This window comes from Sphaeramia orbicularis, chromosome 14, assembly GCF_902148855.1.
Source record: "Sphaeramia orbicularis chromosome 14, fSphaOr1.1, whole genome shotgun sequence".
Classification (NCBI taxonomy): domain Eukaryota; kingdom Metazoa; phylum Chordata; class Actinopteri; order Kurtiformes; family Apogonidae; genus Sphaeramia; species Sphaeramia orbicularis.
This window is the reverse complement of record NC_043970.1, coordinates 42,934,743-42,961,956: the sequence shown is the minus strand read 5'-3', so window position 1 is coordinate 42,961,956 and position 27,214 is coordinate 42,934,743. Positions and strand designations below refer to the sequence as shown.

The window sequence follows — 27,214 nt, the reverse complement described above, 5'->3', positions numbered from 1 at the left end:
TTGTTTGTAGAGGCTGAAAATTTTTCAGGATTTCACTGGACGGAGGTCAATTTTGCTACTTTTAATGTGATTGGGACAGGACTCAATAAAAGGAACTATTATAACATTACATTCTGTTCATATATGCCTAGATGAATATGCAATCGTATACAGAACAATATGATACACATATGGAAATTGCCTGTTTCTGTGTCATCAGGTGTCAGAGGTGCCAGAAAAACACTGCATTGCCTAAAAAAAATAAAAAAAAAATAAACACAACATGGGAACAAGACCAGACAGTAGTTATTCTTCAGGGATTTGGAGAGGACAGGAGGGTATTATTCTCTGCTTGATTAATAAAATCTGTTGACATTATTGAGGTTTAGTATTTAAATTATGTGACGTCTAACCAGCCAGTTTATCACCTGTTACTGATTCTCTGGGTGTGAAAAACTTCCACATGTCCCTGTTGGAGTCATGACAAAGCACAAAACATGTTGATTTGGACAAGTAGGGCTGCATGATATTGGAAAAAACTGACATTGCGATTTTTTTTTTAACCCTGCAATAAGTATTTTGATATGAAAAAATACTCAGCTGTGTGGTGCCGACGTAAATGGTCAAACAAATTAGTTGTGTTTCCTCTCGTTGTGGCGACATGTGGAAGACACTGTCGACACACCACACGTGTTTTATTATCATCCTTCTTGTGGGTGAAATAATTCCAGATAACTGACGTTGCTTTTCTTTTGCACCAAGTCTTTGTTTTCGGTGATTTTCTGTTGTTCATTACGCATTTTTCAATGTTGTTACCAGCAACTCACTCCATGTGTAGGGGGGCGTGGTCTGCTTCAGCAGACTGTTTAAGAACGATTATGATTGGTGGATCGCTGTGTGCGGTGTTTGTCAGGTACCCAGGTTGAAATTAGAGGAGAACATGTTGAGTTCATTTGCCTCCTACATTGCAGGACCTGCGATGTGACGATTGCGCACAGGTACATTGCAATGACGATTCTCAGACGATATATTGTGCAGTTCTATGGATAAGCTTACATTGCGTGTATTGAAAACAGGAGGTAATAGTAGTAACTCCAGTACCTTGAGTCACGAGTCACTTCTCCATTGACCTTCAAATTGCACAAATATAACTTGTGCATAAAAATTTGCCTAATGGCAAAACCACAATTTCGCCCAAAGTCTCATTTTTCGATTAAAAATTTTTGCACTGGCAAGAGGTGGTTTTTCAGGCGTAGCGTAAATGGTATATCACGCAAAACTGCAATGGAAAGACCTTTTTTTTGCAACTAGTCAGGTGAATTAAAAAAATGGATGTTGACGTACATTATAACAAGCGAAGAAGAAGAAGAAACGTGGCGGTATGTGTGGACACACCAGGAAACCCAATCATTTTTAAATTTAGTACAAGACAGAGGGGTAATATATAATAACAACGATAATGAATATATCTGTAAATCAACGCCATATTTACGTTCGTCGCCATGTTTATGGAAAGACTTCTCCTGTCATCTCGCAATAATAAATAAACAAATCACCAAATTTGTGATTTAATGGAAAAACCGACATTATGCACTTCTGTTTTTTCAACATTTAGTAAATATCAGTAAAGTTTTGCGCATTTGTCCAATGGAAAAGTGACTACTGACAGGCTTCACTACCTCAAAGATTAGATACACATGAGTTTGCCAAAATATTGGTAGAAGCAGCTCAGTTCTTCCAAAATATGCAAACTCACAACTTCTGCAACTGACATCTACTGTTTGAAACGTGGGTTTTGGAATTTAATTTTACTATCAGCTGATCTTGTTCTATACTCTGGCTCCTCCCACCATTCAAAGACATGCACCGATAGGTTAATGGGTTAATCTAAATCGCCCATAGGTGTGAATGTGAGAGTGATTGTTTGTCTCTATTCTTTGTCTCTCAAAAGTTTGGACTCACCTTCTCATTTAAATGACATGAGATGGACCACAGATGGCCAACAAGGGCTCAGCATCACTGGGAACTCCTACAAGACTGTAGGAAAACATGTCAGGTGACTACCTCATGAAGCTCATTGAGAGAATGATGAGAGTGTGCCAAGCAGTAATCAAAGCAAAATGTGGCTATTTTGAAGAATCTAAAATATAAAACATGCTTTGAGTTATGCCACACTTTTTTAACGACATAATTCCATATTTGTTCATTCATAGTTTTGATGCCATAAGTGAGAATCTACCGAGAAAATAGTCATGAAAATAAAGAAAAACCAGGTGAGTCCAAACTTTTGACTGGTAGTGTATATGTCAGCCCTGCGATGAACTGGAGACATGTCCAGGGGGAACTTCACCCATAAGTAGCTGGGATAGGTTCCAGTGACCCCCGTGACCCTAGTGATGATAAAGTGGGTTCAGAAAATGAATGAATGGTCTGGTTCTAATGATCTATCATCATCTCAACACTTTGCATCTTCATCCACAACGGATTTCTGACCAGTCTATGAGTTTTACCCAACACACCTCTGGTTATTGTGCCACTTCTCTAAGCATAAATCTTCTGTTTCTTGCAGACAGCCACCACACTCAGACCTCAAACAGCAAATATCCACAATTTAACCAGTAAAAAAATATACTTTTTAGTTCTTTATCTCATCTTAATAATAAAAAATTCAGTCCAAGAATCGAAGCATTGAAGGTAAAAGGGCAGCCAACCCTAATTCAGAGTCCATAGTACGGAAGTAAATCTGTCTCATCAGACTTTAAATTATAAAAGCCATTTAATTTCTGGCACTGAATTTTTTTGCACAGAAATTAAGTATCTGAATTTTTTGTGTCTCAGATTAACTATATTCATAAATTTAGAATAAAAAAAATTCAGATACAAAAAATTCACATGCAAAAATTCAGATGCAAAAAAGTCACAAGCAAAAAATTCAGATCACACGTCCAAGGACACCAAGGATTCCAATTGGACACCAATTGATTCTATCTCCAATCGAGTTACGTTAGGTTGGCCAAGTGACACTGATGCAGGAAGACGGTCAGCGTGGATGTGTGATCTGAATTTTTTGCATCTGAATTTTTTGAATCTGAATTTTTTGCCTCTGAATTTTTTGCATCTGAATTTTTGCATCTGAATTTTTTGCATCTGAATTTTTTTATTCTAAATTTAAGAACATAGTTGAATTTAGAGCCAAAAAAATTCAGATACTTGATTTCAGTGCAAAAAAATTCAGTGCTAGACATTCAATGGCTTTCATAATTCAAAATCTGACAAGAGAGATTTATTTCTATACAATAGTCCTAAAGTGGACTAAACATCCCTTCTCTTCCTCTGTTTCCTCTTTGTCTCCATGGTAACCTGTGAACTACAGATGCACTCCTGGACTGCACACCAGACAGCATCCACAGCATCCACAGTGGCAGCGTGGGCCGGAGCGGTTCCATCGGTGAAAACCCAGGCAGCACTGAGGATCACAGAGTGGTACGCAGCAGCCGAAAGACACGCTGGTAAAGCTGCTGGACGACCGAAACCAGATTCCTGAAGACGGAGAGGGAAGGAGTCAGAGAAACAAGGAAGAGAGAATGAGGGCTGAGAAAGTATAAAGAAAATGAGTGAGGAAATAGAAAATGAAGCACGCACAAATACAGAGGATGGTTTTTTAAACATTCTCTTATCCAACAGATTTTCAGTATCGTAGAAAATACGTATAACTCCAAAAACATTGTGGCTCTGTGTAAAACATAAATAAAAACGGAATGCAATATCAAAATTTGAAACTGAGAAAAGGTAAGTGGCCCAAATTAATTTTTTCTCTACATTTAACCATTTTAAAGTGATTTATTACCATTTATTGCAATATTACCTTCTTTATTTTGCATTTTTTCACTGAAAATCAGGTATTTTCTTGGATTTAATTTACTAATCATATAGATATTTATAAAAGCTTAGATTAAAGTTGAGGGTTATTACATCAGAAACAAAGAAAAATGAAGAAAAAGTGACTTTTTCAGCAAAGATATCACTAACTAAATGTAAAACCCAGTGTATCCATCCACTGTCATTAATCCAACTCCATGGGTTTTACTGGTGAATCAATGTTGTAGAAGATGACGGTGTTTCCACGGTAACTACGGAGCATCTGAACATCCAAATGGATCATATCTGATCATCATGAAAAGATCAAAAACTGTGTTTTACTCCAATTATTGACATGGATTGATAGGATTAGTGGATTAACAGGTATTAAACATGTTATATCAGTAGATTATTTTGACAAAAAAAAGAAGTATTTTTAATAAATGGCAGCAACACATCTTCAACAAGGTGGGACAGGGTCGCCTTTACCACTGAGAAACCTCTTCTCTTCTGTTATCAGCTGTCTGCATATGTCTGAGAATTGAAGAAACCACTCACAGGAGTTTTTGGAGAGGAACATTGTTTTCATTCTTTTCTGATACAGGATTCTAACTGTTCAACAGTCCTGAGTCTTATCATATTTTTGGTTTAATAATTTGCCAAATGTGAATTGTGTTCACACAGAATTTTTCTGAAAGTGTTCCTGAACATTTTCTTTTCATTTATTAAGATTGCCATTAGTAACTGAAACATCAGTTGCTATTCTTCCTGGGGTCTCCTCTACATTACATTACAATTTTAATTATTTGTATTAATCTTACACCATTCATGCTCACACACACACACACACACACACACACACACACACACACACACACACATACACACACACACAAATGGGACATATACTTCGGTGGCCCAGAGGTGCAACAGCCCAAAAAATTATCCACTAGCCCAAAAAATTATTCACTATAAGAAAAAAAGAACAGCCCAAAAAAATTATCCACTATAAGAAAAAATAGAGAACAGCCCAAAAAATGATCCACTATCCCAAAAAATTATCCACTATAAGAAAAAAGAGGACAGCCCAAAAAATTATTCACTAGCCCAAAAATATCCACTATATATTTTTAAAAAAAGTTTATTTTTAGCACACTGACCTCCACTATTGGTGGGTTACTTCATTAGCATTAGCCGCATTAGCTGAAGGCCTTAAAATTTTCAGCCTATGCTTTTATTTTTTGTGGTGGCCTTAATTTTAAAGCAAGAGACCTTTCAGGTAAACAGCGCCCCCTTAATTGAAAAGGTGGATGATGTCTTTTTTTTTTCTTATAGTGGATAATTTCTTGGGCTGTTCTCTTTTTTTCTTATAGTGGATAATTTTTTGTGCTGGTGGTTAATTTTTTGGGCTGTTCTCTTTTTTTTTCCTATAGTGGATAATTTTTTGGGGCTGTTGCACCTCTGGGCCACCGCAATATACAACAGCCCAATGCAATAAAAATAAATAAACAAACAAAATAAGTGCTAGACATTTATACTCATTCACCAAACAATAGTTGTCTGATACAAATCATAATACATCTTTCAAAGTTATCAATACTCTTTACATTCATGATCCATGTCTGGTTTTAATGCCGTGCTGCCTGAGGCCTGATGATCGTGCATTCAATACATTTTTGTCCTTGTCCCTTGTGAACAGAGATCTTTCCAGATTCTCAGTATATTTTGATTACATCATGCACTGCAGATGAGATAGTCAGCACCTTCACAACTTTACACTGAGCACCATTAATCTGAAGTTTAATTTGTAGTTTTGTAGTTTTTTGAGGCTTGGTGAACGTCTGTCAATCTTTAACTGAGAGATTCTGCTTCTATAAGATGCTCTCTTTACTACCAATCATGTTACTCATCTGCTGATAATTAACCACATTAGTTGCAAAATATTCTTCAAGGTGACTGTTTGTAGTACTACTTTCTTTTCCAGGATTTTGTTGCCTCTGTCCCAACATTTTGATGTATGTTACTGTCATCAAAATCAAAATCACCTGCCTTTTGGGTCAGTTTAAACATTTGATACAGTATATTTTATATGTCCCATTATGAACAAAGCGTGGTTTTACTAAAATGTTTGCAAATCAGTGTATCAATTTTATTTACATTTTACACAATGTCCCAACTGAATTGAAAAGTAAGTTATTAAATAAGGACAAAGGGATAGAGGAATAGCTCCAACCCCATTCTCAATGTGATTCCAGTTCCTCTCTGCTGTATCAGACCCTTTAAATATTAGATGTCAGTTATTCATAAGTACTGATTATCACTGCTTTATCAAATTTTCAGAAACCAATCACCTCATTTGTTTTATCTTTTGCTTGGTTTACATCAGTGGTTCCAACTTTTTTTGGCTCGTGACACCATTTTAACATCACACATTTCTAGCGACCCCAGACATTCAAAATGGAAAAATTTTTTTGCTAAAATTAATTTGTTTTTGATTATGTAATCATTTGCTATACTATGTTGCAAATAAACATTAATTTTAGATGACATTTAGTCTATATAATGTATATTATTATGGACGGAGGCAGAAAAGTCAGGTGTAGATTACTGCACAAAGGGAGAATTTGATTTTCCTTGGTCAGGATATGTACAGTCAGTCCAGCTTGGATTTACAAGGCTGACAATTAATACTGAACAAACAAGAACTCAAACTATGAATTATGAAAGAGCTGCAGCATCTGAAACCGACCACAATGAACATTTGACAGATAAACAGAACCACAGTGCTTCAGTTTCAGACTCACAGTTTGTCATGTCTTCTATGGATTGTGATTGTCACTCTCAACTCACCATATATTTTTTATTCGTAAGGTTTTTTTTAAATTTATTTTTATTAATTACTAGAAATTTCAGGCAACCCCAAGGTTGAAAAACACTGGTTTACATATTCCTTGGTCTAGTTGTATTTCAGTGAAAATCTGGCACTGCTAACAACAGACTCAAAACTGATAGGATTAAAAATACAACCTGAAGATTCAACTGAGAAATCAGATGAAGCTGTTACAGAAAAATATGACAGGCTGTAGAAATGTGTTGAAACATAGGCTACTCATGCCTGTAGACTCACCGAGTTCCAACAGAGAAGCAGTTGTTGCGGTTCGGGTGGAGGCAGAAGAGCGAAGCCACGCAGTAAGCACAACACAACAACATGGACAGCAGTCGTCTCTTTAAGGACATCTTCAGTCTAATAGAAACACAAGCAAAATATTTCATCTGCAACCAAACACACAGTAACTAACAAAAACCAAAACAAGGTGATTTCCTACCAGGCATTTTACTCATGTCTTCAATTTGTGCATAAAAATATGGGTGGAAACACTAAAAAATGTAAAGTTGGGTTGTAAAATGTGCATGTTTTGCAGAAGTGTTGAAGTGTGGACTAAAAAGGAGACTACGATGTTCACTGAGTCAATACAACAAAAATGAAGCCATATTAGATGGGAACAGCAATAAAACATTATGTATGAAAAGCTGCAGAGACAAACTGGAATATTAACAACATTTTGTGATCCAGATCAGTGTTTGCAGTTCAACAGTGGTTTCAAATTTTTAACAAAATCGTTTTTAAATAACAAACTCTAGCTTTTTCTGAAAATTTGGTTGAAATTGTAATATTCCAGTACACTTTGTTCCAAACCTGCCTACACTGTCCTTAATTTTTCTACAAAAACATAAATTCCAGACACAGAGATATTTCATTTTTCTGCTTTACTGTAAGGAAAGACTGTAAGATCCTGCAGTATATAGATTTAGGAGTTCATACTCTATACCGGGGGTGTCAATTCATTTTAGTTCAGGGGCCAGATTAAGCCAAATTTGATCTGAAGTGGGCTGGACCACTGAAATAATAACATAATAATATAGAAATAATGTCAACTCCAAACTTTCTTCTATGTTTTAGAGTGAAAAAAAGTAAAATTATGTGATGAAAATGTTTACATCTACCAACTATCCTCTAAAACAATGTGAATAACATGAACAAACTGAAATTTCTTAAGAAAACTAAGTGCAATTTTAACAATATTATGTCTCAGTTTACACATGTAAATTACAATTTACAGATCACAGTGGATCTACAAATACACAAAACATTTAATAACAGGCAGAATATTGGTAAAATTGCACTTCAGACATTTCAAAATGTTCATATTTGTTCAGGTTATTCACGTTTTTTGTGAAATTATATTTTTTTTTAGTGTAAATACAGTAAAATGACATGAAAATGTTTACAGTTACAAAGAGAAAAATTTGGAGTTGTGAGTATTTATAGGTTATTATGATAGTATTTTACTGATCCAACCCACTGGAGATTAAATTGGTCTGTATGTGGAACCTGAACTAAAATGATTCATATCTTTAGTGTAATTTTTGCGTTTTACAAATTCATCCCACGGGTCACATGTTTGAGACCTCTGCTCCATACGTTCATGATATGTTTGTAGTGCTTTTGTCCTTGTAAGAACCACATATTTCTAAAAGAATAAAAAAAAAAGAAGGCCAGTTTTAAGGCGCACAAAAAATCAGACTTGTGTTTAACTTTCCAACTATGAGCTTTTTTCATTTAAAAACACTGTCACTAATACGTAAAAATCTCAGTAGTTGAACAAAATATTTACTAACCAATTCAAGAGGGGTTTTTTCTGCAACTCTAAGAGGTTTTTTAAGAAGGTATATCTTAAGGAGGAAAGTTTTAAAGCAAACCCATGAAGGAACCGCTTCATTTTTCACTTAATCATAAACATCAACACTCTTGGTATTTGCTTAAAATAAGGCTAGAAGAGACTAAAGACGGACAAGATAAACACATCACATTAGCAAAACAATAATCAATACATCCACATCCACTGTGTAAAATCCATAGTCTTATGTTTATGTTTTCTGTATTTACTACATCATTGTCATCTGGGTTATATAAACATCTAGCTGGGTAAAACTGTCAAAACAACACAGACAGCAGAGAGATTCATAACGGCTTAGATAGTATGGTAAACAAACAATAAACAGCATTAAACCCACTTTAAAACAAATGCTAAAACCATAAAACATGATAAGAGAGCAGCTGACCGTCAACAGCACCTTCAAGAGTCTATAAAAACTGGTAGATTATCTTTGTTGCAAAAATCTAATGTGATGAAATTACCTGTTAGAAAACTGTTTATTGATTATCTCCTAATATAATATAGTGCATTGAGTTCATATATTTATGTGTCATTTTTTTACAGTGGCTTCAGTGTTTGCTCATGATACTTGTGTCTAACCATTGTCCCGCAGCATGTATTTTATTATTAATCTTTCACTTTTTCTGTTTTGTTTTTCAATTTAGATGTTACTATTTTTTTGTCATAGTTGGAATTTATTTACATCTAGTTGTCTTTCTTTCTGATCATTGTTTCATTTATGTTAACGTTCATGTCTGAGTTTTTGGATCAAATGCAAATGATTTCCTCTATTTGGGATTAATCAAGTTGTCTGAATGTGAATCTAGACTGGGGTGACATATCTTCACTAGATTACTAAGAAAATACTTTTAAAATATTTTAGTTTTTTATAGCTTGAACAACTGTCCAGTGTAGTGGACGCAACACAGCAGGTTAATGTTGAATATCCATGTATAATATTATATCAAAATGCACTTTTTTTTAAAAAACATTTTTATATTAATAACATGAATCTGCAGAATAACTAAACAATAATAATGTAGTGAAATTAAAAAAAAAAAAAAATACAACATTTCCCTCTTTGGTGTAAAGGTGCAGAAAATCAAAGTTCAATACATACTATACTAGTAAAATACAAATATCTCATATTTCAACTTAAATATGAGTGGAGTATTTTCTTCAGTAAAAGGATCTGAATACTTTATCCACCATTTTACTCAGTAGACATATGTAATTAGTGATATTATAAACATCTACAGGACTCTATGTATGAGCAGCTACTGTAAATATCTGATCCATTTGAACATAATTCTGAAATAAACACTCATACATCATCATCACCTTACAAATCTGCAGATGTATTCCTCCCAGACTGATCGATCTTGCAGAAATGGGAAACCTCCTCGATGTTGTTTCAGAACTCGGTGAACTCCTTCAAACCAGATTCCAGATGCGAGGTGGCGTTACAGGAAGCCGTGTCGGTGTTCGGAGGTCAGGGTTAGGTGTAAACAGGCTCCTGGTTTCCCCACTGCTGCTGGACTCTGGGCACAATTACTGCTGACCCACACTTTGTTTTGAAAGGCCCTGAAAGGTCTAGCAGGGGTGAATAACATTCCTACATTGTGTCTGTTGGAGCTATTTTGGTTTGTCCAAAGGTGGGGGTGGGAGGTGATAAAAGAGGATTTTTCCTCTCAGGTTGTTGTGGACCCCTGTTGAACTCACTGAAACTGTGCTGGCTGGGAATGTAAGGCCCAGGATGTGTTGGTCTGACTGAATGAAAGGCTTCAGCTTCACCCACTGGTTCCAGGGCTTACAACCAAAGGACAGCATGTGACATGTCAATACCTTTATAGGGCCAAAATAAAAACATGACTAGTGATCCAAGTGGAAACTGCCAGGGCTGAAAGATAAAGCCACTGAGTGTCTGTCAAAACCTGCAGTTCTTTGACCTGTTGAGAGGTTTAATAATAATAATAATAATAATAATAATAATAATAATAATAATAATAATAATAATAACAATGGGTTAGATTTATATAACGCTTTTCTATGAAGTAAGTCAGTAAGTACAGTGGTGTGCAAAAATATTAGAACACTTGTCAAATCTTAAGAAACTGGTGGTTTTGAAATTTTATTTTCATTTAGATAGTTGGATTCTTGGAGTCTTTGCCCCAAGTGGAGGAGTTTAAGTATCTTGGGGTCTTGTTCACGAGTGAGGGAAGGGTGGAGCATGAGATTGACAGACGGATCGGTGCAGCGGCTGCAGTGATGCAGTCACTGTATCGGTCAGCTGTGGTAAAGAAGGAGCTGAGCCGAGAGGCGAAGCTCTCAATTTACCGGTCAATCTACGTTTCGACCCTCACCTATGGTCATGAGCTTTGGGTCATGACCAAAAGGACAAGATCCCGGATACAAGCGGTTGAAATGAGTTTCCTCCGCAGGGTGGCTGGGTGCACCCTTAGGGATAGGGTGAGGAGCTAAGTCACCAGGGAGGAGCTCGTAGTAGAGCCGCTGCTCCTCCACATCGAGAGGGGCCAGCTGAGGTGGCTGGGGCATCTGTTTCGGATGCCTCCTGGACACCTCCCTGGGGAGGTGTTCCGGGCATGTCCCGCCGGGAGGAGGCCTCGGGAAAGACCTAGGTCACGTTGGAGAGACTATGTCTCTCGGCTGGCCTGGGAATGCCTCGGGGTCCCCCCGGAGGAGCTGGAGGAGGTGTCTGTGGAGAGGGAAGTCTGGGCATCCCTGTTAAGACTGTTGCCCCTGCAACCCGGCCCCAGATAAGCGGTGGATAATGGATGGATGGATGGATGGATTCTTAAGTTCAATCACATATTAGTCAGTATTAGTAAGGATTCCTTTGTGTCACTAGATTTCTTTGTGTCACTGGTTAGTAGTAAAGTTCTTAGGATAGGTCACATCTTGGTCAACATACTAAACTGACAGATTTATGATTACAGGACTTAGGTTTTTTACCTTAGACACACTTTTAAATACACATGTCCACATAGGATCATAAACTATAGGAGCTAAGAAGTAAACACCCTGTCAATATGGGGTTTTCCATAGAGTTGAGGTGTCACATCTGTTTGACTTTAGAGTCAGATGACACCAGTCCATTTTCTGTGATCCAGCCCACCTAGCACAAGGGGGTCAGCCCATAGTTTGAAGATCACTTTACAAGGATTATAAAAGTGATGTGCATTGGAATATCTGGATCCATTTCCCTGCTTGGGGTGTGGATTCTCAGCTGAGTTATATTTTGTTTGTAGTCAGATCAAGTCAATAATGAATTTCTAAAAATGAGACCTAAAAGAATCCGAACTTATTCTTGGAGCTTCCAAAAAAAGAACACGTTAACAGTTTATTTTGTTTTTCCCAGAGTCTGAATTTCACTTTTTTGCCATGGCAAAAGATAAAGGCAAAGGTACTGAGAATATTTCACCGACAAATTTATCAGTCCAGCCCTTTTTTTTTTTTTTACATTTTACTCTAATATTTAGTGTTGCCCCCCTTGGCAACAATCTAAGGAAACTCTGAGGAAACTCTCTGGAGTGAGCTTCTGAGAGCGTGGAATGACATTGGGGTTGAAACTCTCAGAAACTGCATGGACACAATGCCAGGAAGATGCGCTGCTTTTAGGCATTCCATGTTTTCTTTTCTGTCTGTTTTAGTCACATGATACACACAGGAGTTAGTACTTGATTGCATTGTTTTTGATGACTTTTGATGGTCTGATCATATTTTCCACGACTATATGTGAAGTTGACATTACTGTTCTCATGCACAAGAGTAGATGCTAACAGGTAGATTAAATTACTTGGTGGTGTTTAACATGATGGTGTTAGTCTGAGTTTTCAGTGAGATAGTTGTAGCTTTGTGGGTTTCATCTCTCATATGTCCCTTTTGTCCAAATGTGGTCACTTGTATTTCTAAAACAACAAGGAGATGAATGCCAAAATTGAAGCTTCAAAGCAGCAGCAAAACAATGAACAGTGTTACAGTACCTCTGTCTACCATTTATATACAATCTAAAGTATGATGTGTTGTACTGATTTCTGACTATATTTAAGCCTATATCATATATTCCAAAATAAGGTTTCTTTCATTTTGAATGTAAAACATGGAGGTAAAGAAACTGCAAGTTGTGTCGAAGTGAAATGTCATAAAAAAAAAAAAAACTTAAAAAAATCTTACATCACATATTTGGAGCTACTTGTTAGGGTCAGTGTTTGTTATGTCCTGAGGATAATAACTTTACTGTAGAAAAGTGCTTGATTTATTGAGTTTGCAGCCTCTACAGACCTAACTACAGACAAACTCTAAGGCAATAAAAACACAACTGAATTAATTTTCACTAGAGACTAATTAAGTCTAATTAAGTCTAGATTTCTGTACACAGTTCCATATATGTTGTTCAATCTTTGATTAAGTTGTATCAAAGTGTTCTTTAAGTGAGTATCCAATCCAACTTTATTTGTAAAGCACTTTAAAACAACTACAGTGGGCCAAAGTGCGATACATAAAAATAAATAAAAACCAAAATAACAGAGTAAAATACAAGAACAGATTAAAAGACATAGAACAACTATAAAATAAAATTTTAAAATTAAAAAAAAAAAAAAGTAAAATAAATAAGTAAATAAAAATACAGAAGAGTAGATACAACCTAAATAAAAGAATAAAATACAAGAATAGATTAAAACATAAAAAGCTGTACAATTAAAAACAACAACAAGTAAGAACAATAAACCAATACCAAATAAAAACAACTGAATAAAAAATATATAGTATATAGTGTAGTATATAAGCCCCATCTGGCTATGCTTATTCTGGGCAAACCAGATCATCCTCCAAAGGATGATCTGGTTTGTATATCCATTGTGGTTACCTGAGTGCAATTGCTGTGAAATTTAAGATATTGAAGGAGAATGGTCAATACGAGGATGAACGAACTTTGTTCCATGATCCGAGCCTTTTCATTTTTGGGACTTGTTTGCCTCATGGGCTGGTAAAGTGCATCTTCTGGACTCAAAATGAAAACTGGAATGACATTAGGCTCTTTTTTTTTTTTTTTTTTTTTTTTTTTTTAATCAATGTTGATCTGCTGGTGAATTTACCTGTTTATTCCAAATAAAGATACAATTTTATAAATTAATTAATTAATTTTATTAAACATTTTTCGATGCCCCCCATCCCCTCGAAATACCGCTAAATCATACAAGCTGGACATCTGACTTGTTTAATCTGAATCCAGTAAACTATCTCCATTTCCATACTGCATTTATTCCGTCAGTGTAGCTGGTGCAGGTTGCATGTCCACCAGTCTGAAAGGCCGGTTTGCTGCCAGATGATGTTTTGAGCGTGTGCAGCAAGAAAACCTCATTACCCAGATTTATTTGTGTGTGAATCCTAGTGGAAAATGGTCCCATCATGCCAGATGTCTCTCCTGAGGACAGTAGGAGAGGAACAGGACGGTGGCCAACAGGGTTAGAGTTTAACCCAGCTCTGCACAGCACACACCAGATCCAAATATCAAGATTTAAAATGATTCATATTGATTAAAGACGATAAATAGATTATAAAAACAAAGGTCTTCCTGTTTGGAGAAGAGGGCTGGGTGAAGGGTTGATCCCAGTGAAACAACCGCAAAAGATGGATTTGTGCAATTGTGTGTCTGTGGGTGTGTTGAGATGAGGGGGGAGGGAACAAAAAGGACCTGCTGATAACACTGTGGGTGTTTCTGTCCTTGTGCATTTGTTGTAGAGAGTTTAGAGACAACGAAGGAAGAAGTGACATCAAGTGGGTATTTCACGGATGGATTTGTTTGTGTTCTTCAGCTTTTTATTATGATTCCTGATAAATTCCCAATTCCAACAAATCAATATATTTCACAATTTGTCTTTTTTATTTTTAATGTGTCTACAAATGCTTTTGTTTTGATGCATTTTTGGTGCATTTTCTGAAGCTTGTGCTGATCTGCCAACTGTGATGTCCTCACATGCTTAATTTTTTCGTTGCCAAGATGTCGTTTTTGACCGAACAAACAGCCACCGAGTCTCCAACTGTTGTGAAGCAGCGGGTGATGGGTATGATCCTGACCATCGCCTCCTGCCTCATCATCTCAACAAACATCTTCGTGGCTGTTGCTCTGCTTAAACTTCTCCTCAGGAAGAGCAGTCAGAGCTGGTGCTTTGTCCTCAACTTGGCGGTGGCGGATACTTTGGTGGGCGTGGCCATCACTGGGCTGGCGACTGAGGATTTTAACGGCAGCGGCAACAACGTGACTCAATCCCGCCAAAGTAACATCCCAGCGGATCAGCTCACATCAAGCTCCTCTTCTATCCAGGGCCGGACCAGGTGTCTTATACGGATGGCCTTCGTCACATCCCCGTGCACTGCCTCCATCATGTCCATGTTCCTGATCTCGCTGGACCGCTATGCCGCCATCAAAATGCCCTTGAGGTACTCGCAGAGGTGTGGGAAGGGGACGGCAGTCGGGTGTCTGGTGGCTCTTTGGATTTGCGCCATCACTTTAGGATTCCTGCCAGGTGGGAGTAAAAAAAGATCAAATCTACTTGAGCAGTTGTGGCTCACAGTTATGCTATTTACCAAGAAGCAGAAAATTAGTCAGATTTACTTAAGTGACCACTCGAAATGATTGAACCGTGATATGTCTGTCAAACTCAACTGCTGTTTGTCCCTCCCCCCTCTGCGCAAACCCCTGTTCATGCATGAATCGTGCGTTCTCAGAGGCCTGGAGCACTTGTTCAGGAAATGAAGCCAGAGCCAGAGCTTGGCTATATTAGCTATATTAGGATAGAAAGTTCACCGGTTAACTGTTTTGTCACTAGCATAAATCAGTAGGAAATGTAACGTTAGTCAGATAGGTGTGACCTGGGGCTGTTCTGTAAGAGTGGGGGTGTTGGAAGAGACTGAATGAGGCATGCTAAGTGAACCAGGGCTTCCTGGAGCCACCCCAGTGGCCGTCAGTGGTATTACAACTTCAAGATTTGTCTGTCCTGTCTTCATTTTGTAGCTGAGGAGAAATTAAAGACTTTGGTAGCCAAAGGTCAAAGGTCACTGCCATCTCAAAACATGTTTTTTTAATTTAAATTCAGTTCCATGAGAGTGGATGTATCTGATTGATCTTTTTTCAGTATTACTAATCAGTAAATAGTGTTTATAAGTGATTTACTGTGTGTTTAAGTAATGATAGGACTAACCTGTGTCTTCTGTTTCTCAGTCATGGTGCGTTCGCTGCAGTACGAGCACTACAACGGTGTATGTGCCTTCTTCTCTGTCATTGACGATGTGGGCATCATCATCCTGTACAGCGTGTGCTTCTTCCCTGTGTTCTCTGTGTTCGTCTACATCTACCTGGACATCCTGAAGATCGCCTGCAGCCACCAGAAGCAGATCTGCCAAGTCAGACAGGCCGGGTCGAGGACAGCTGAGCACCAAAGCCATCCGCACCATCACCACCACCACCATCAGCAGCAGCAGCTGAAGAGCCGCTACTGGAGCCATGTGAAGGCCCTGAGGACGGTGGCGGTGCTCGTGGGCTGCTTCTTAATCCTCTGGTGCCCTTTCTTTGTGGTCTGCATCGTGGCACTCCTATGTGAAACCTGTGAACTCACTGAACTCTTGGAGAACCACCTATGGCTTTTAGGACTGTCTAACTCTCTGATCAACCCTCTGGTTTACGCTTTCTGGCAGAAGGAGGTGCGGATGCAGATAGCAGCCATGTTCTCCTGCTTCACTGGCAGGCCTTCAGCTACTGCAGCATCAGGTGTCACAGGAAGATGTGAGCCCCAGCCATCTATAGACAATCATACTGCTGTTTCTGGTGGAGATTATATGAGGCCGTCAATGGTGCAGTCTAATGCCTGCAGAGACGAGGCCTTCATTGTGCCACTGTCTGCCTCCACCGGACTGTGAAACATAAATTTACCTTTTAGTGCAATAGTTCGCAAACCCAAGCAGGATTAGAGGTACTTGTGTATGGAATTGAACTTATTTACTGCTGTAAGAAATTGTTTATTAAAAAAAAAGTACAGGCTCTTAAATGTAATAAAGGAAGAACTAGATGTCCATGTACCTCATGTCGTATTAATATAATCATATTTGTATTTGCATTTATTTATTTAGTTACCGGACAGTGTATATTGGCATTAGTTACGAAAAACAAGATGCGTGCACCAGATGTAGCAGAGAAGCTAATTTCCATCTGTTGTCCTGGACAAACAACCAACTTAACAAACATCACTTAGATTACAAAGTTATAATATACTGGAAGAAAACCGTTAAACATGACAGATACAGGAAAGTCTGCTCAGATTGAATGGCTTCAGCCAAATACAGAAAACAGAGCTTACATTCTAAAAATACACTAACTTTCCTGGAGCAAGAATAAAATATAAAAGATAGAAGGAGAAGGAGAAGGAGAGAAGAAGAAAAATTGAAAAAGAAAAAATAAAACTGCCTTACTTCTGGCTTGGATTCATTTTTGAGCTGGAATTTGGACAAAACCAAGAACATCCCAGTTTTGGCCAAGTTTCCCTCTGGTAGCAATGACAGATAACAGCATGACTGAAATAGTATATTACCACAGCTGTCACTAAAGCAGATACATGAAGCAGACATGGGGAACTTAATCTAATTTTCTGAATCAGAAATCCAACTGAATCCTTCTTTTTTTTCTGAATCAGAAATCCTACTAGGCGATATGGTGGTGCAGTGGCTAGTACTTGTACCTCATAGGGGGAAGGTCCTGGGTTCACTTTCTGTGTGGAGTTTGCATGTTCTCCTCATGTCTGCGTGGGTTCTCTCCAGGTACTCCGGCTCCTCCCACCATCCAAAGACATGCACTGATAGGTTATTTGGTTAATCTAAATGTGAAAGTGGTTGGTTTTTTGTCTCTATATGTTCAGCCCTGTGATGAACTGGAGACATGTCCAGAGTGTACCCCACCTTCACCCATAAGTAGCTGGGATAGGCTCCAGCGACTCCCATGACCCTAGTGAAGATAAAGCAGGTTCAGAAAACGAATGAATGAAGAAATCCTACTACACTGCATTTATTTGTAACACTGAACTTGGAAATTCCAACTTCCCACTTAAAATGGATTGCATATTTATTTGTCATTTTCAAAGTGGATCTCAGATTTTTTTCCTTTTATTCTTTTCCAGTGGTTTTTCTACAACTCATTATTGTTTTTCAACCATTAAAACATTCAGCCACAGTTCTTTACATGCTCATCACTCCTGGAAACTTGTCATATCACCTAATGTTCCACAGCAAATCTGAGCAGAAGTAATAGATTTATTCCAAACAGTGAGGGCTTGAATCAAAAAGTCTTTTCAGTGATGAATAAATGAAATTCGCTCATCCAATGGTGCTTAACCCATATAGACCCAGGGTTACTTTTGTGGCAGTTCCAACATATTTTTTTCTCTATATTTAACTTTTCTTAAGTGATTTATCACCATTTATTTTGCCATAATCCTCTGTATTTTGCATTTTTTCAGTGAAAATAAAGTATTGTCCTATATTTAACTCACTGATCATGCAGATGTTTACAAAACCTCAGATTAAAGTTGAGGGTTGTTATATCAAAAACAGAGAAAATTTAAGCAAAAGTGACTTTTTCTGCAAAATTTATGAATAGCTGAACATGAACCCAGTGTGTCCATCCACTGTCATTGATCCAACTCCATGGGTTTTACAGGTGAATCAATGTTGTAGAAGATGACAGTGTTTCCACGGTAACCACGGAGCCTCTGAACGTCCAAATGGGTCATATCTGATGACCATGAATAGATGACAAACTGTATTTTAAACCAATTATTGACATGTATTGATAGGATTAGTGGATCAGACGTTATTAAACAGTTTAGATCAGTAGATGGTTTTGGTCGTCGGTGGCTGTTTGGATCTTTATGGGTTAAACATAGCGACTATTTACAATTTACCAACACTATTAACTCACATTTTGTCAGCCAGGATTCTCCTTTGAAATGTCCCTTTTGCTTCTGCTTCCTCTGCTCCATGGAAAAAAATAAATCATGTCAGGACAGATTTCCGATAACATGCAGCAAAGGCCATGAGACAGACTGGAACCCCTGACATTTATGCTGCTTTATTGCATGTGTGGCTCTTAGATAACAGATGAAATGTCTGTTTATCTCAATGGCCGCAATTACGCATGTAATTTTATAGCTGGATGGATATTCAGTCATGGGAACATCCTCAGCTGCTTCAGTCTTGAAAAATATGCTCTTCTTTACGTGTCACCAGTCTGTATCAACAAATGTAGATCCTAGTGATGTCTAGATGAGGTTAAATTGCTAACATTTACTTAGCCATGACAGAGTGCAGTCCCCTTCATGAAGTCTAATCAGATGAGCTAGAAATGGGGCTAATTTACCTAAACCTGCTTCGTCATGGATCATCTCATGCTTTTGCATCACTCAGGGTCATTCTGGTTTTGCTGTGCGTCACTTTCATCCCTTATAAATATCATGAGTCGTGTATTTTAACTGCGTATTAGATTTACACCCATTCTGATTTCAGTCTCAACAAAAGCAAATAAAGTTAACCTGATGCACATTTGTCAAACGTAAAAGAACAAAAGTGAGAATGAAATTTATTTAACATCATATTGATAATGTGTCTCTTTCTTATTTTTTTAGATAGTAGAGATATACAGTACAATTATGGTCATTATATCAAGGTAAATCACCAGCATTGCACAACTAAGATATCGTGAGTTCTGTTGGAATATCAATATATTTTCCAATTTTCCACAAATACAGTAGATATCAAACTGGAAGAAAAACTCCAAGGTACTCTCTTTAAACATTAAAATGCCTTTATTACCTTGGCATGGTCATATCTAGACCTAAAAAAAAAAACACTTCTACGCATTTTGGCTTCAAGCCTTCATCAGGAAGTAAAAAAAAAACATGACTGATGAGGGTTTGAAGCTGAAACGCCTAGAAGTGTTTTCTGATTTTTTTCTTCATGAGCTTTGTTCTGTCAGTCAATTATTACACAACTACAGAAGGTTCTAAAATTTGTCTTTTTTTCTATTGTCTATTAGCTTTTTTTTTTTCTTCTTTTTTATTTTTAATTATTAAACCGTCAATATGAAGTGTGAATCCTCCATCACACGTCATCTTAGTCCAGGTAAGTTTTCAGTAATTAATTATAGATTGTACTACAGTGCATCCTGGCTCTAATGGATTTAAAGCTAATTACATTTACATAATCCTAAAGTATTAAAACAGTTCAGGTTTATTTGTCTTATTTCAAACTTTCTTATTTCATTCATTTTTCATGCAAGTACGTATCTTATGTGTATAAAATGATTATAAATCACAGCTAAAGATATTGGCCAAATGTGAAAGCACCCACTGATCACACCACACTCCACCATGATGCAGAGCTGCAGGTTATTCCACTAGTAAGAAACTTTTGAAGGATTTTAAGGACTTTGTTCATTTATCAATTTTCTTGAAGTATTATTTATTATGAAATCAAACAATAAAGAATAAATGAGGATTTTTTTCAATAGTGTATAATCTGAAATTGTAATATTCATGAAAGTGCGAGTGTCTATAAAATATCTTGTACTTTGTTTTATCTGAGTTATTGTAATTTGACATCATTAGCTTCCTGGGACCCAGGAAAGTACAAGTTTTGGCTTTAAAAAAAAAAAAAAAATCAAATAATTGTCTATATTGGAAACATCATGATACAACAGTTTTTTCAGATGCATTTTTTATTTTTATGTAATGTCCTTTGCGTTGGACAGTTTTTTTTTTGTTTTTTTGTTTTTGTTTTTTTTCTTTGTTTTGTTTTGTATAAAGCTGTGAAACAGAAAACCCATAGCTGGGTCTAAGGAGGTTAGAGTTTGCAGTTCAGAACAGAAAACAAAATGTATAGTGAATATCCTCAGCCAGCAGAGGGCGCTGTGAAGCTGCTCATTCTGACTGTTTACGGTTCTGTATCCTCATCTTTGAAATAATCAGAACTAAAATCATCACAACTTTTTCCAGATGAGGACCTCTACTGGTTGAATGGAAGCATTACGTGATTTTAAAATATAGTACTGTACAAAGTAATTTCATTGCATTTTTTCTGATGCAGTTGTTTACCTGCAGAATATGATGAAACTATTGCAACTACTACTTATCTATTGCAGAATAGAAGAAACAGTAGTTTGGAAATCCATAAAGTTAATAAATAATAAAGTTCATCTGTATGTGTAGACATGCTGGTCTTTATTTAACAGCAATAATTATTACTATCATTATTATGTGTATTAATGTACTATGATTTGTTGTGTTATGTTGTCGTGTTATTTAATAGCAATAATTATTATGATCATAATTATGTGTATTAACATATTATAATTTGTCATGCTATGTTTCCCCCCAAAACTAAATTCCAAAACCAAGAAAGGCCTTTTCAAGGGGTTCTAAAAGTTGACTGAGAATTACTTGTTCTTTTTTTTCCCCCTCTTAATAAAAAATAAAGTTCATTTGTATGTGTAATAAAGACATGCTGGTCTTTATTTAATTGAGTATTTTCAAAATGTAGCTTGCTCGAACCGTTTTTCTAAGATCTCATACCCCACCTTTAAAGACTACCTGACTAATTACAGCCCGGTGAAGAGAAACAGGGCAGGTGCACCCGATGATCACAAACATCCTCTGGCCAAGATCCTAAAGCACAAGAAAGACAACTGTGGGATATCTGTGTCTGCAACCATAGCACTTATTAAAAAACATCTGTTTTTTTACTCTTCCTAACTTGTATATTTTAATTCCAGCGGCCTGTAAGACATAATGAAACAGTCCGATGGAACTACACATACAGCCAACCAGATCTTGCAGTCCAGGCTGTAGCCATGAAAATTTCAGCCCGCAGCAGAGAATAAAGACGGTAAGATTTATAAGAATGTGTATTTAATCTTAATCTGTCACAAACACCACTCTGCTACTCTGTTAACCTCACAGTGCAGCACTGATGGTACTTCTGTCTTTACAGCAACTGGAGGCAAAAGAGGGGTGAACTGGCCAACAAGGAGGAGATTTTTGGAGGGGGGGGGGGTCAAAATTGATATGACATCTGATGAAGAAGATGGCACCGCTGATGGGACATCTGGGTTGATTGTAAGGCTTCCATCCTTCTAAAGTCTGGAGCTCTCTAACCAACAGACACTACAGCAGAACCCAACATATGTTCTACCCACCACAGAAGACTGGACTGGACCACCCTCAGAGAAGCTGGCACCAACACTTATCTGACTTTTACTTACTTTTTAAATTCTAAGTTTTAATTTGAGAATGTTGTACTTTTTACTTATTCTAAAAGTTTGTTTTAATTTGAAAGTGTTGGCACTGTTTTCTTAAATATGTAAGTGCGCTTTTTACATTCTGCATTTTATTAAAGCTTGTCTTTATTTTTTAACATGGTCTTGGCAGTTGTGTTCTTTCTCAGTCGATATTGGTGGTAATGTTTTCAGTATGTGAATTATAAGCCTGCAAAAATAAATAAATAAATAAATAAAAACCTGAATAATAAAAACAATTTTTTTTTTTAATGGGTGGGGCATATTATAATGCCGCACAGATGACCAATACTTTCCAATCACATGTGAGCTGTCCTCTGAAATGTCTGTGGTAACATCCAATGGACTGAAAAAAAAAAAAAAAAATCCAAGGGCCATTCACACCTCTGCTGTGAGGTGTTAACCCCCCACCCCACCCCTCCATATCCCCCACCTCTGATGCTCCATTTCCAGCATAGCTGAACTTCTCTATAAACTCACTGAAATTAGCGGGTGTTTCTGGGGCCAATAATCTGTTTTTTCATGCAGTGTTAACTGAATAACTGTAAATGCAGAGTGAAAGAAGCCACACCCTTACAAGTCTAGTCTCCTGCCCTTGAGAAACTGAGCGTCTGTCCTCAGTTCCACTCTGAGAAATTGAACACAGGATGTCAGATCTGATTGGCTAAGTGAGGATCATCTCATCATCAATGATTTGTCTTTTTTTTTCCAAAACACACTTGTACAGTTTTATCAGACAGAAGAGATTTTGGAACATCTAATAATGAGGTAAGAAAGTTTGGTTTGTGTTTGGTAATGAAAATGCAATTCTGTCTTTAAAAAAAAAAAAAAAAACATTCACTGGTTTAATTACTTATATATTTTTTTTTATTTTTTTTTTACTTTAAGGACATCACAAGTATGTGACAGGGGGAAGTATAACTATCACACGGTGAATGTATTTTAAGTTCCTTTTTCCAGAATGCACTGTTTTCATTTTACTGATAATATGAGGTCAGCTTCACTGATCATAAAGACTTTTTGCAAATATTTACTCTTATTTATCTTCTGCAAACACCATGAAACAGTAACATGATATCAAAGGTTTTGAAATGACAGCTCAGTTTCAGTTCCTCTTATGTGTTTTGAGGAAGAATGTTTTTTTCTGTGTTAGTGTTGCACCTATATGTACCTTCACTTCCATTTACGGTGATAGATTTCTGCGAGACAAAGGTTTACATGTGAGTGTAACGTCCAGCCTTCTGGTTGACTCATGCCCCCTCACCCTCTGGAGGGGAGTCAGATTCAGTCACCCTATTGATGATGGGATGACATCAGCAGCAGCAGGCTCATTTTTCCAAAGCATGCACAGATGCAGTTAATGATCATTTGTAGAAATTAGTACAGAGAATGAAACATAAACTGATTAACAGGGCAGGTGCTGACCACTGGTGATTATTTTTGTCTCTAATTTCTATTGTGTATAAGGATATAATTACAACTCCTCTGATTATATTACACTTTAGACTCATAGTAATGCTCCACTCTGTCATTTTTGAGCTGGATCAATATCAATTTAATCTCTGAACACTCTCATATATATCTTCTTACAGTTTCGACACATCTAAATGGTTATACACAGTACTTTAACCCATAAAGACCCACTTTTACTTTTGTGGCAGTTCCAAAATATTTTTCCCTCTATATTTAACTTTTCTTAAGTGATTTATCACAGTTCATTATAACATAACCCTCTGTATTTTTTCAGTGAAAATTATGTATTTTGCTTGATTTAATTCACTGATCATGTAAATGATCATAAAAGCTCAGATTAAAGTTGAACGTTATTATATCAAAAAAAGAGAAAAAGTGACTTTTTCAGTGAAATATAACACTAACTGATCATAAACCCAGTGTGTCCATCCACTGTCAATGATCCAACTCCATGGTTTTTACTGGTGAATCATTTGTCACCATTTATTGTAATATTATCCTCTTTATTGGAAGTTTTTCCAGTATAAATCATGTATTTTCCTGTATTTAATTCACTGATCATGTAGATGTTTATTAAAGCTCAGAGTAAATCCAAAGGTTATTATATCAAATCAGAAATTTTTGGGGGAAAAAGTTACTTTTTCAGCAAAAATATCATTGACTAAACATAAAAACAAGCATCTCCATCCACTGTCATTGATCCAACTCCATGGGTTTTACTGGTGAATCAATGCTGTACAAGATGACGGTGTTTCCACGGTAACTACGGAGCCACCGAACATCCAAATGGGTCATATCTGATGACCGTGAAAAGACTTTACACCAATTATTGACATGTATTTATAGGATTAGTGGATCAGAAGTTATTAAATCGTTTAAATCAGTAGATACTTATGGTCGTTGTGGCTGTTTGAGTCTTTATGGGTTAAAAATGCTGACGAGAGGTTTATCGCAACTTTAGAGGCAAAGCCATTTCTGTGTATGATGTATTCAGGCTTTTCTTTCTTTCTTTCTTTCTTTCTTTCTTTCTTTCTTTCTTTCTTTCTTTCTTTCTTTCTTTCTTTCTTTCTTTCTTTCTTTCTTTCTTTCATTTTTAATGTTTCACCTGCTGCCATGTGTTGTTACTGTAAACATGAAGTGAGTATAGGAGATTTAGAGGAAGAAACAACAAAAACATCCATCTGTAGTTGGCAGGGTTAGGGTTAGGCAGGTTAAAAAAAAAAAAAAGAAAAAAGAAAAAAAGACAACTTTTAATTTAATACTCACTTCGTTTCAAAAAACTTCTCATAACATAAATATAAAAATCTTTTACATTTTGAACTTTTTTTTCTGCACCGTTTTTTCTGCAGTTTTAATTTTACTTTACAAATGGATCTGAGAACTTATTTGCTATTTGTAAATGTATTAACCCATGAAGACCCAAACAACCACTGGCGACCAAAAGTATCTACTGATCTAAAGGGTTTAATACCTGTTGATCCACTAATTCTATCAATACATGTAAATAATTGGTGTAAAATAAGGTTTATCATCTTTTCATGGCCATAAGATATGACCCATTTGGATGTTCAGAGGCTCCATAGTTACCATGGAAACCCCGTCATCTTCTACAACATTGTTTCACCAGTAAAACCCATGGAGTTGGATCAATGACAGAGGATGGAGACATTGGGTTTATGTTCAGTTTTCTCTTCTTTGATATAACACCCTTTGAATTTACTGAGTTTTCATGAACAACTAAACTGAATATAAGAAGTTAAATATAGCAAAATACATGATTTACGGTGAAAAATGCTAAATTCAGAGGATAATATTATAATAAATTGTGATAAATCACTTAAGAAAGTTTAAATAGAGAGAAAAAAAAAATCATTTGAGAACTCACACAAAAGTAACACTGGGTCTTTAGGGGTTAAATTACACTACTACCCATGAAGTTGGAATAAAATATTTTTACCTCTTTTCATGAATTGATTGTGACAATGTGATTTATTCTTGATATATATATACATATATATATATATATATATATATATATATATATATATATATATATATATATATATATATATATATATATATATATATATATACTATATTGCCAAAAGTATTGGCTCACCCATCCATCCAATCAGAATCAGGTGTTCCAATCACTTCCATGGCCACAGGTGTATAAAATCAAGCACCTAGGCATGCAGACTGCTTTTAAACTTAGACTGCTGTGAAACAATGGGTCGCTCTCAGGAGCTCAGTGAATTCCAGCGTGGAACTGTGATAGGATGCCACCTGTGCAACAAATCCAGTCGTGAAATTTCCTCGCTCCTAAATATTCCACAGTCAACTGTCAGCTGGATTATAAGAAAGTGGAAGTGTTTGGGAACGACAGCAACTCAGCCACGAAGTGGTAGGCCACGTAAACTGACGGAGCGGGGTCAGTGGATGCTGAGGCGCATAGTGTGAAGAGATCGCCAACTTTCTGCAGTCAATCGCTACAGACCTCCAAACTTCATGAGGCCTTCAGATTAGCTCAAGAACGGTGCGCAGAGAGCTTCATGGAATGGGTTTCCATGAAGCTGCATCGAAGCCATACATCACCAAGTGCAATGCAAAGCGCCAGATGCAGTGGTGTAAAGCACGTCGCCACTGGACTCTAGAGCAGTGGAGGCGCCTTCTCTGGAGTGACCAATCACACTTCTCCATCTGGCAATCTGATGGACGGGTCTGGGTTTGGCGGTTGCCAGGAGAACGATACTTGTGGGACCGCATTGTGCCAAGTGTAAAGTTTGGTGGAGGGGGGATTATGGTGTGGGGTTGTTTTTCAGGAGCTGGGCTTGGCCCCTTAGTTCCAGTGAAAGGAACTGTGAATGCTTCAGCAGACCAAGACATTTTGGACAATTCCATGCTCCCAACTTTGTGGGAACAGTTTGGAGCTGGCCCCTTCCTCTTCCAACATGACTGTGCACCAGTGCACAAAGCAAGGTCCATAAAGACATGGATGACAGAGTCTGGTGTGGATGAACTGGACTGGCCTGCACACAGTCCTGACCTCAACCCCATAGAACACCTTTGGGATGAATTAGAGCGGAGACTGAGAGCCAGGCCTTCTGTCCAACATCAGTGTGTGACCTCACAAATGTGCTTCTGGAAGAATGGTCCAAAATTCCCATGAACACACTCCTAAACCTTGTGGACAGCCTTCCCAGAAGAGTTGAAGCTGTTATAGCTGCAAAGGGTGGACCCACGTCATATTGAACCCAATGGACTAGGAATGGGATGGCACTGAAATTCATATGCAAGTCAAGGCAGGTGAGCAAATACTTTTGGCAATATAGTGTGTGTGTGTGTGTGTGTGTGTATATATATATATATATATATATATATATATATATATATATATATATATATATATATATATATATATATATATATATATATATATATATATATATAGATATATATATATGTATAAGTGCAACTTGGACTCAGTATGTGATCATTGCACCTGGTCAGAGGTGATTATTATTATGTGTATAAATTAAAATAAAAAGAGGAAACTGTCTGAAAACAAAATTATTCCAACATTATGGGCAACAGTATATATTCTCAAAATAATCATTCTCTTTATTAGAAATCCTAAATAACTTCAACATTAGCTTCTTTCAGACACTCATTTGGAAGGATGAGTTAAGAGTAAAAAAGTATACAAATTTTAATTATTACCTTTAATTAAAAGTGGAGGTTATTATTGGTCACATAAACGCCAACCACTCACATATCTTTTGGACATGTATAAAAATGCAAATGTTTTGGAACTGTGTTGTTCAGACAG

General features: G+C 36.9%; 2 protein-coding genes across 2 annotated transcripts in view; both read left to right on the top strand.

Annotated features, from left to right (window-relative positions):
* Positions 1-14,487: 14,487 nt before the first annotated feature.
* On the top strand, positions 14,488-16,669 carry gpr119 (G protein-coupled receptor 119). The gene is made up of 2 exons (XM_030154684.1): positions 14,488-15,103; positions 15,799-16,669. Exons 1-2 carry the CDS (start codon positions 14,554-14,556, stop codon positions 16,491-16,493), a joined length of 1,245 nt encoding a protein of 414 aa, XP_030010544.1. The 5' UTR covers positions 14,488-14,553; the 3' UTR covers positions 16,494-16,669.
* A 5,884-nt stretch (positions 16,670-22,553) lies between these two features.
* Positions 22,554-27,214, top strand: part of LOC115433143 (vasodilator-stimulated phosphoprotein-like) — a 37,306-nt gene continuing 32,645 nt past the window's right edge. Inside the window, exon 1 of the mRNA XM_030154409.1 lies at positions 22,554-22,680. Coding sequence (XP_030010269.1) covers positions 22,676-22,680 — 5 coding nt within the window. The 5' untranslated portion in view covers positions 22,554-22,675. The remainder of the gene's footprint in view (positions 22,681-27,214) is intronic.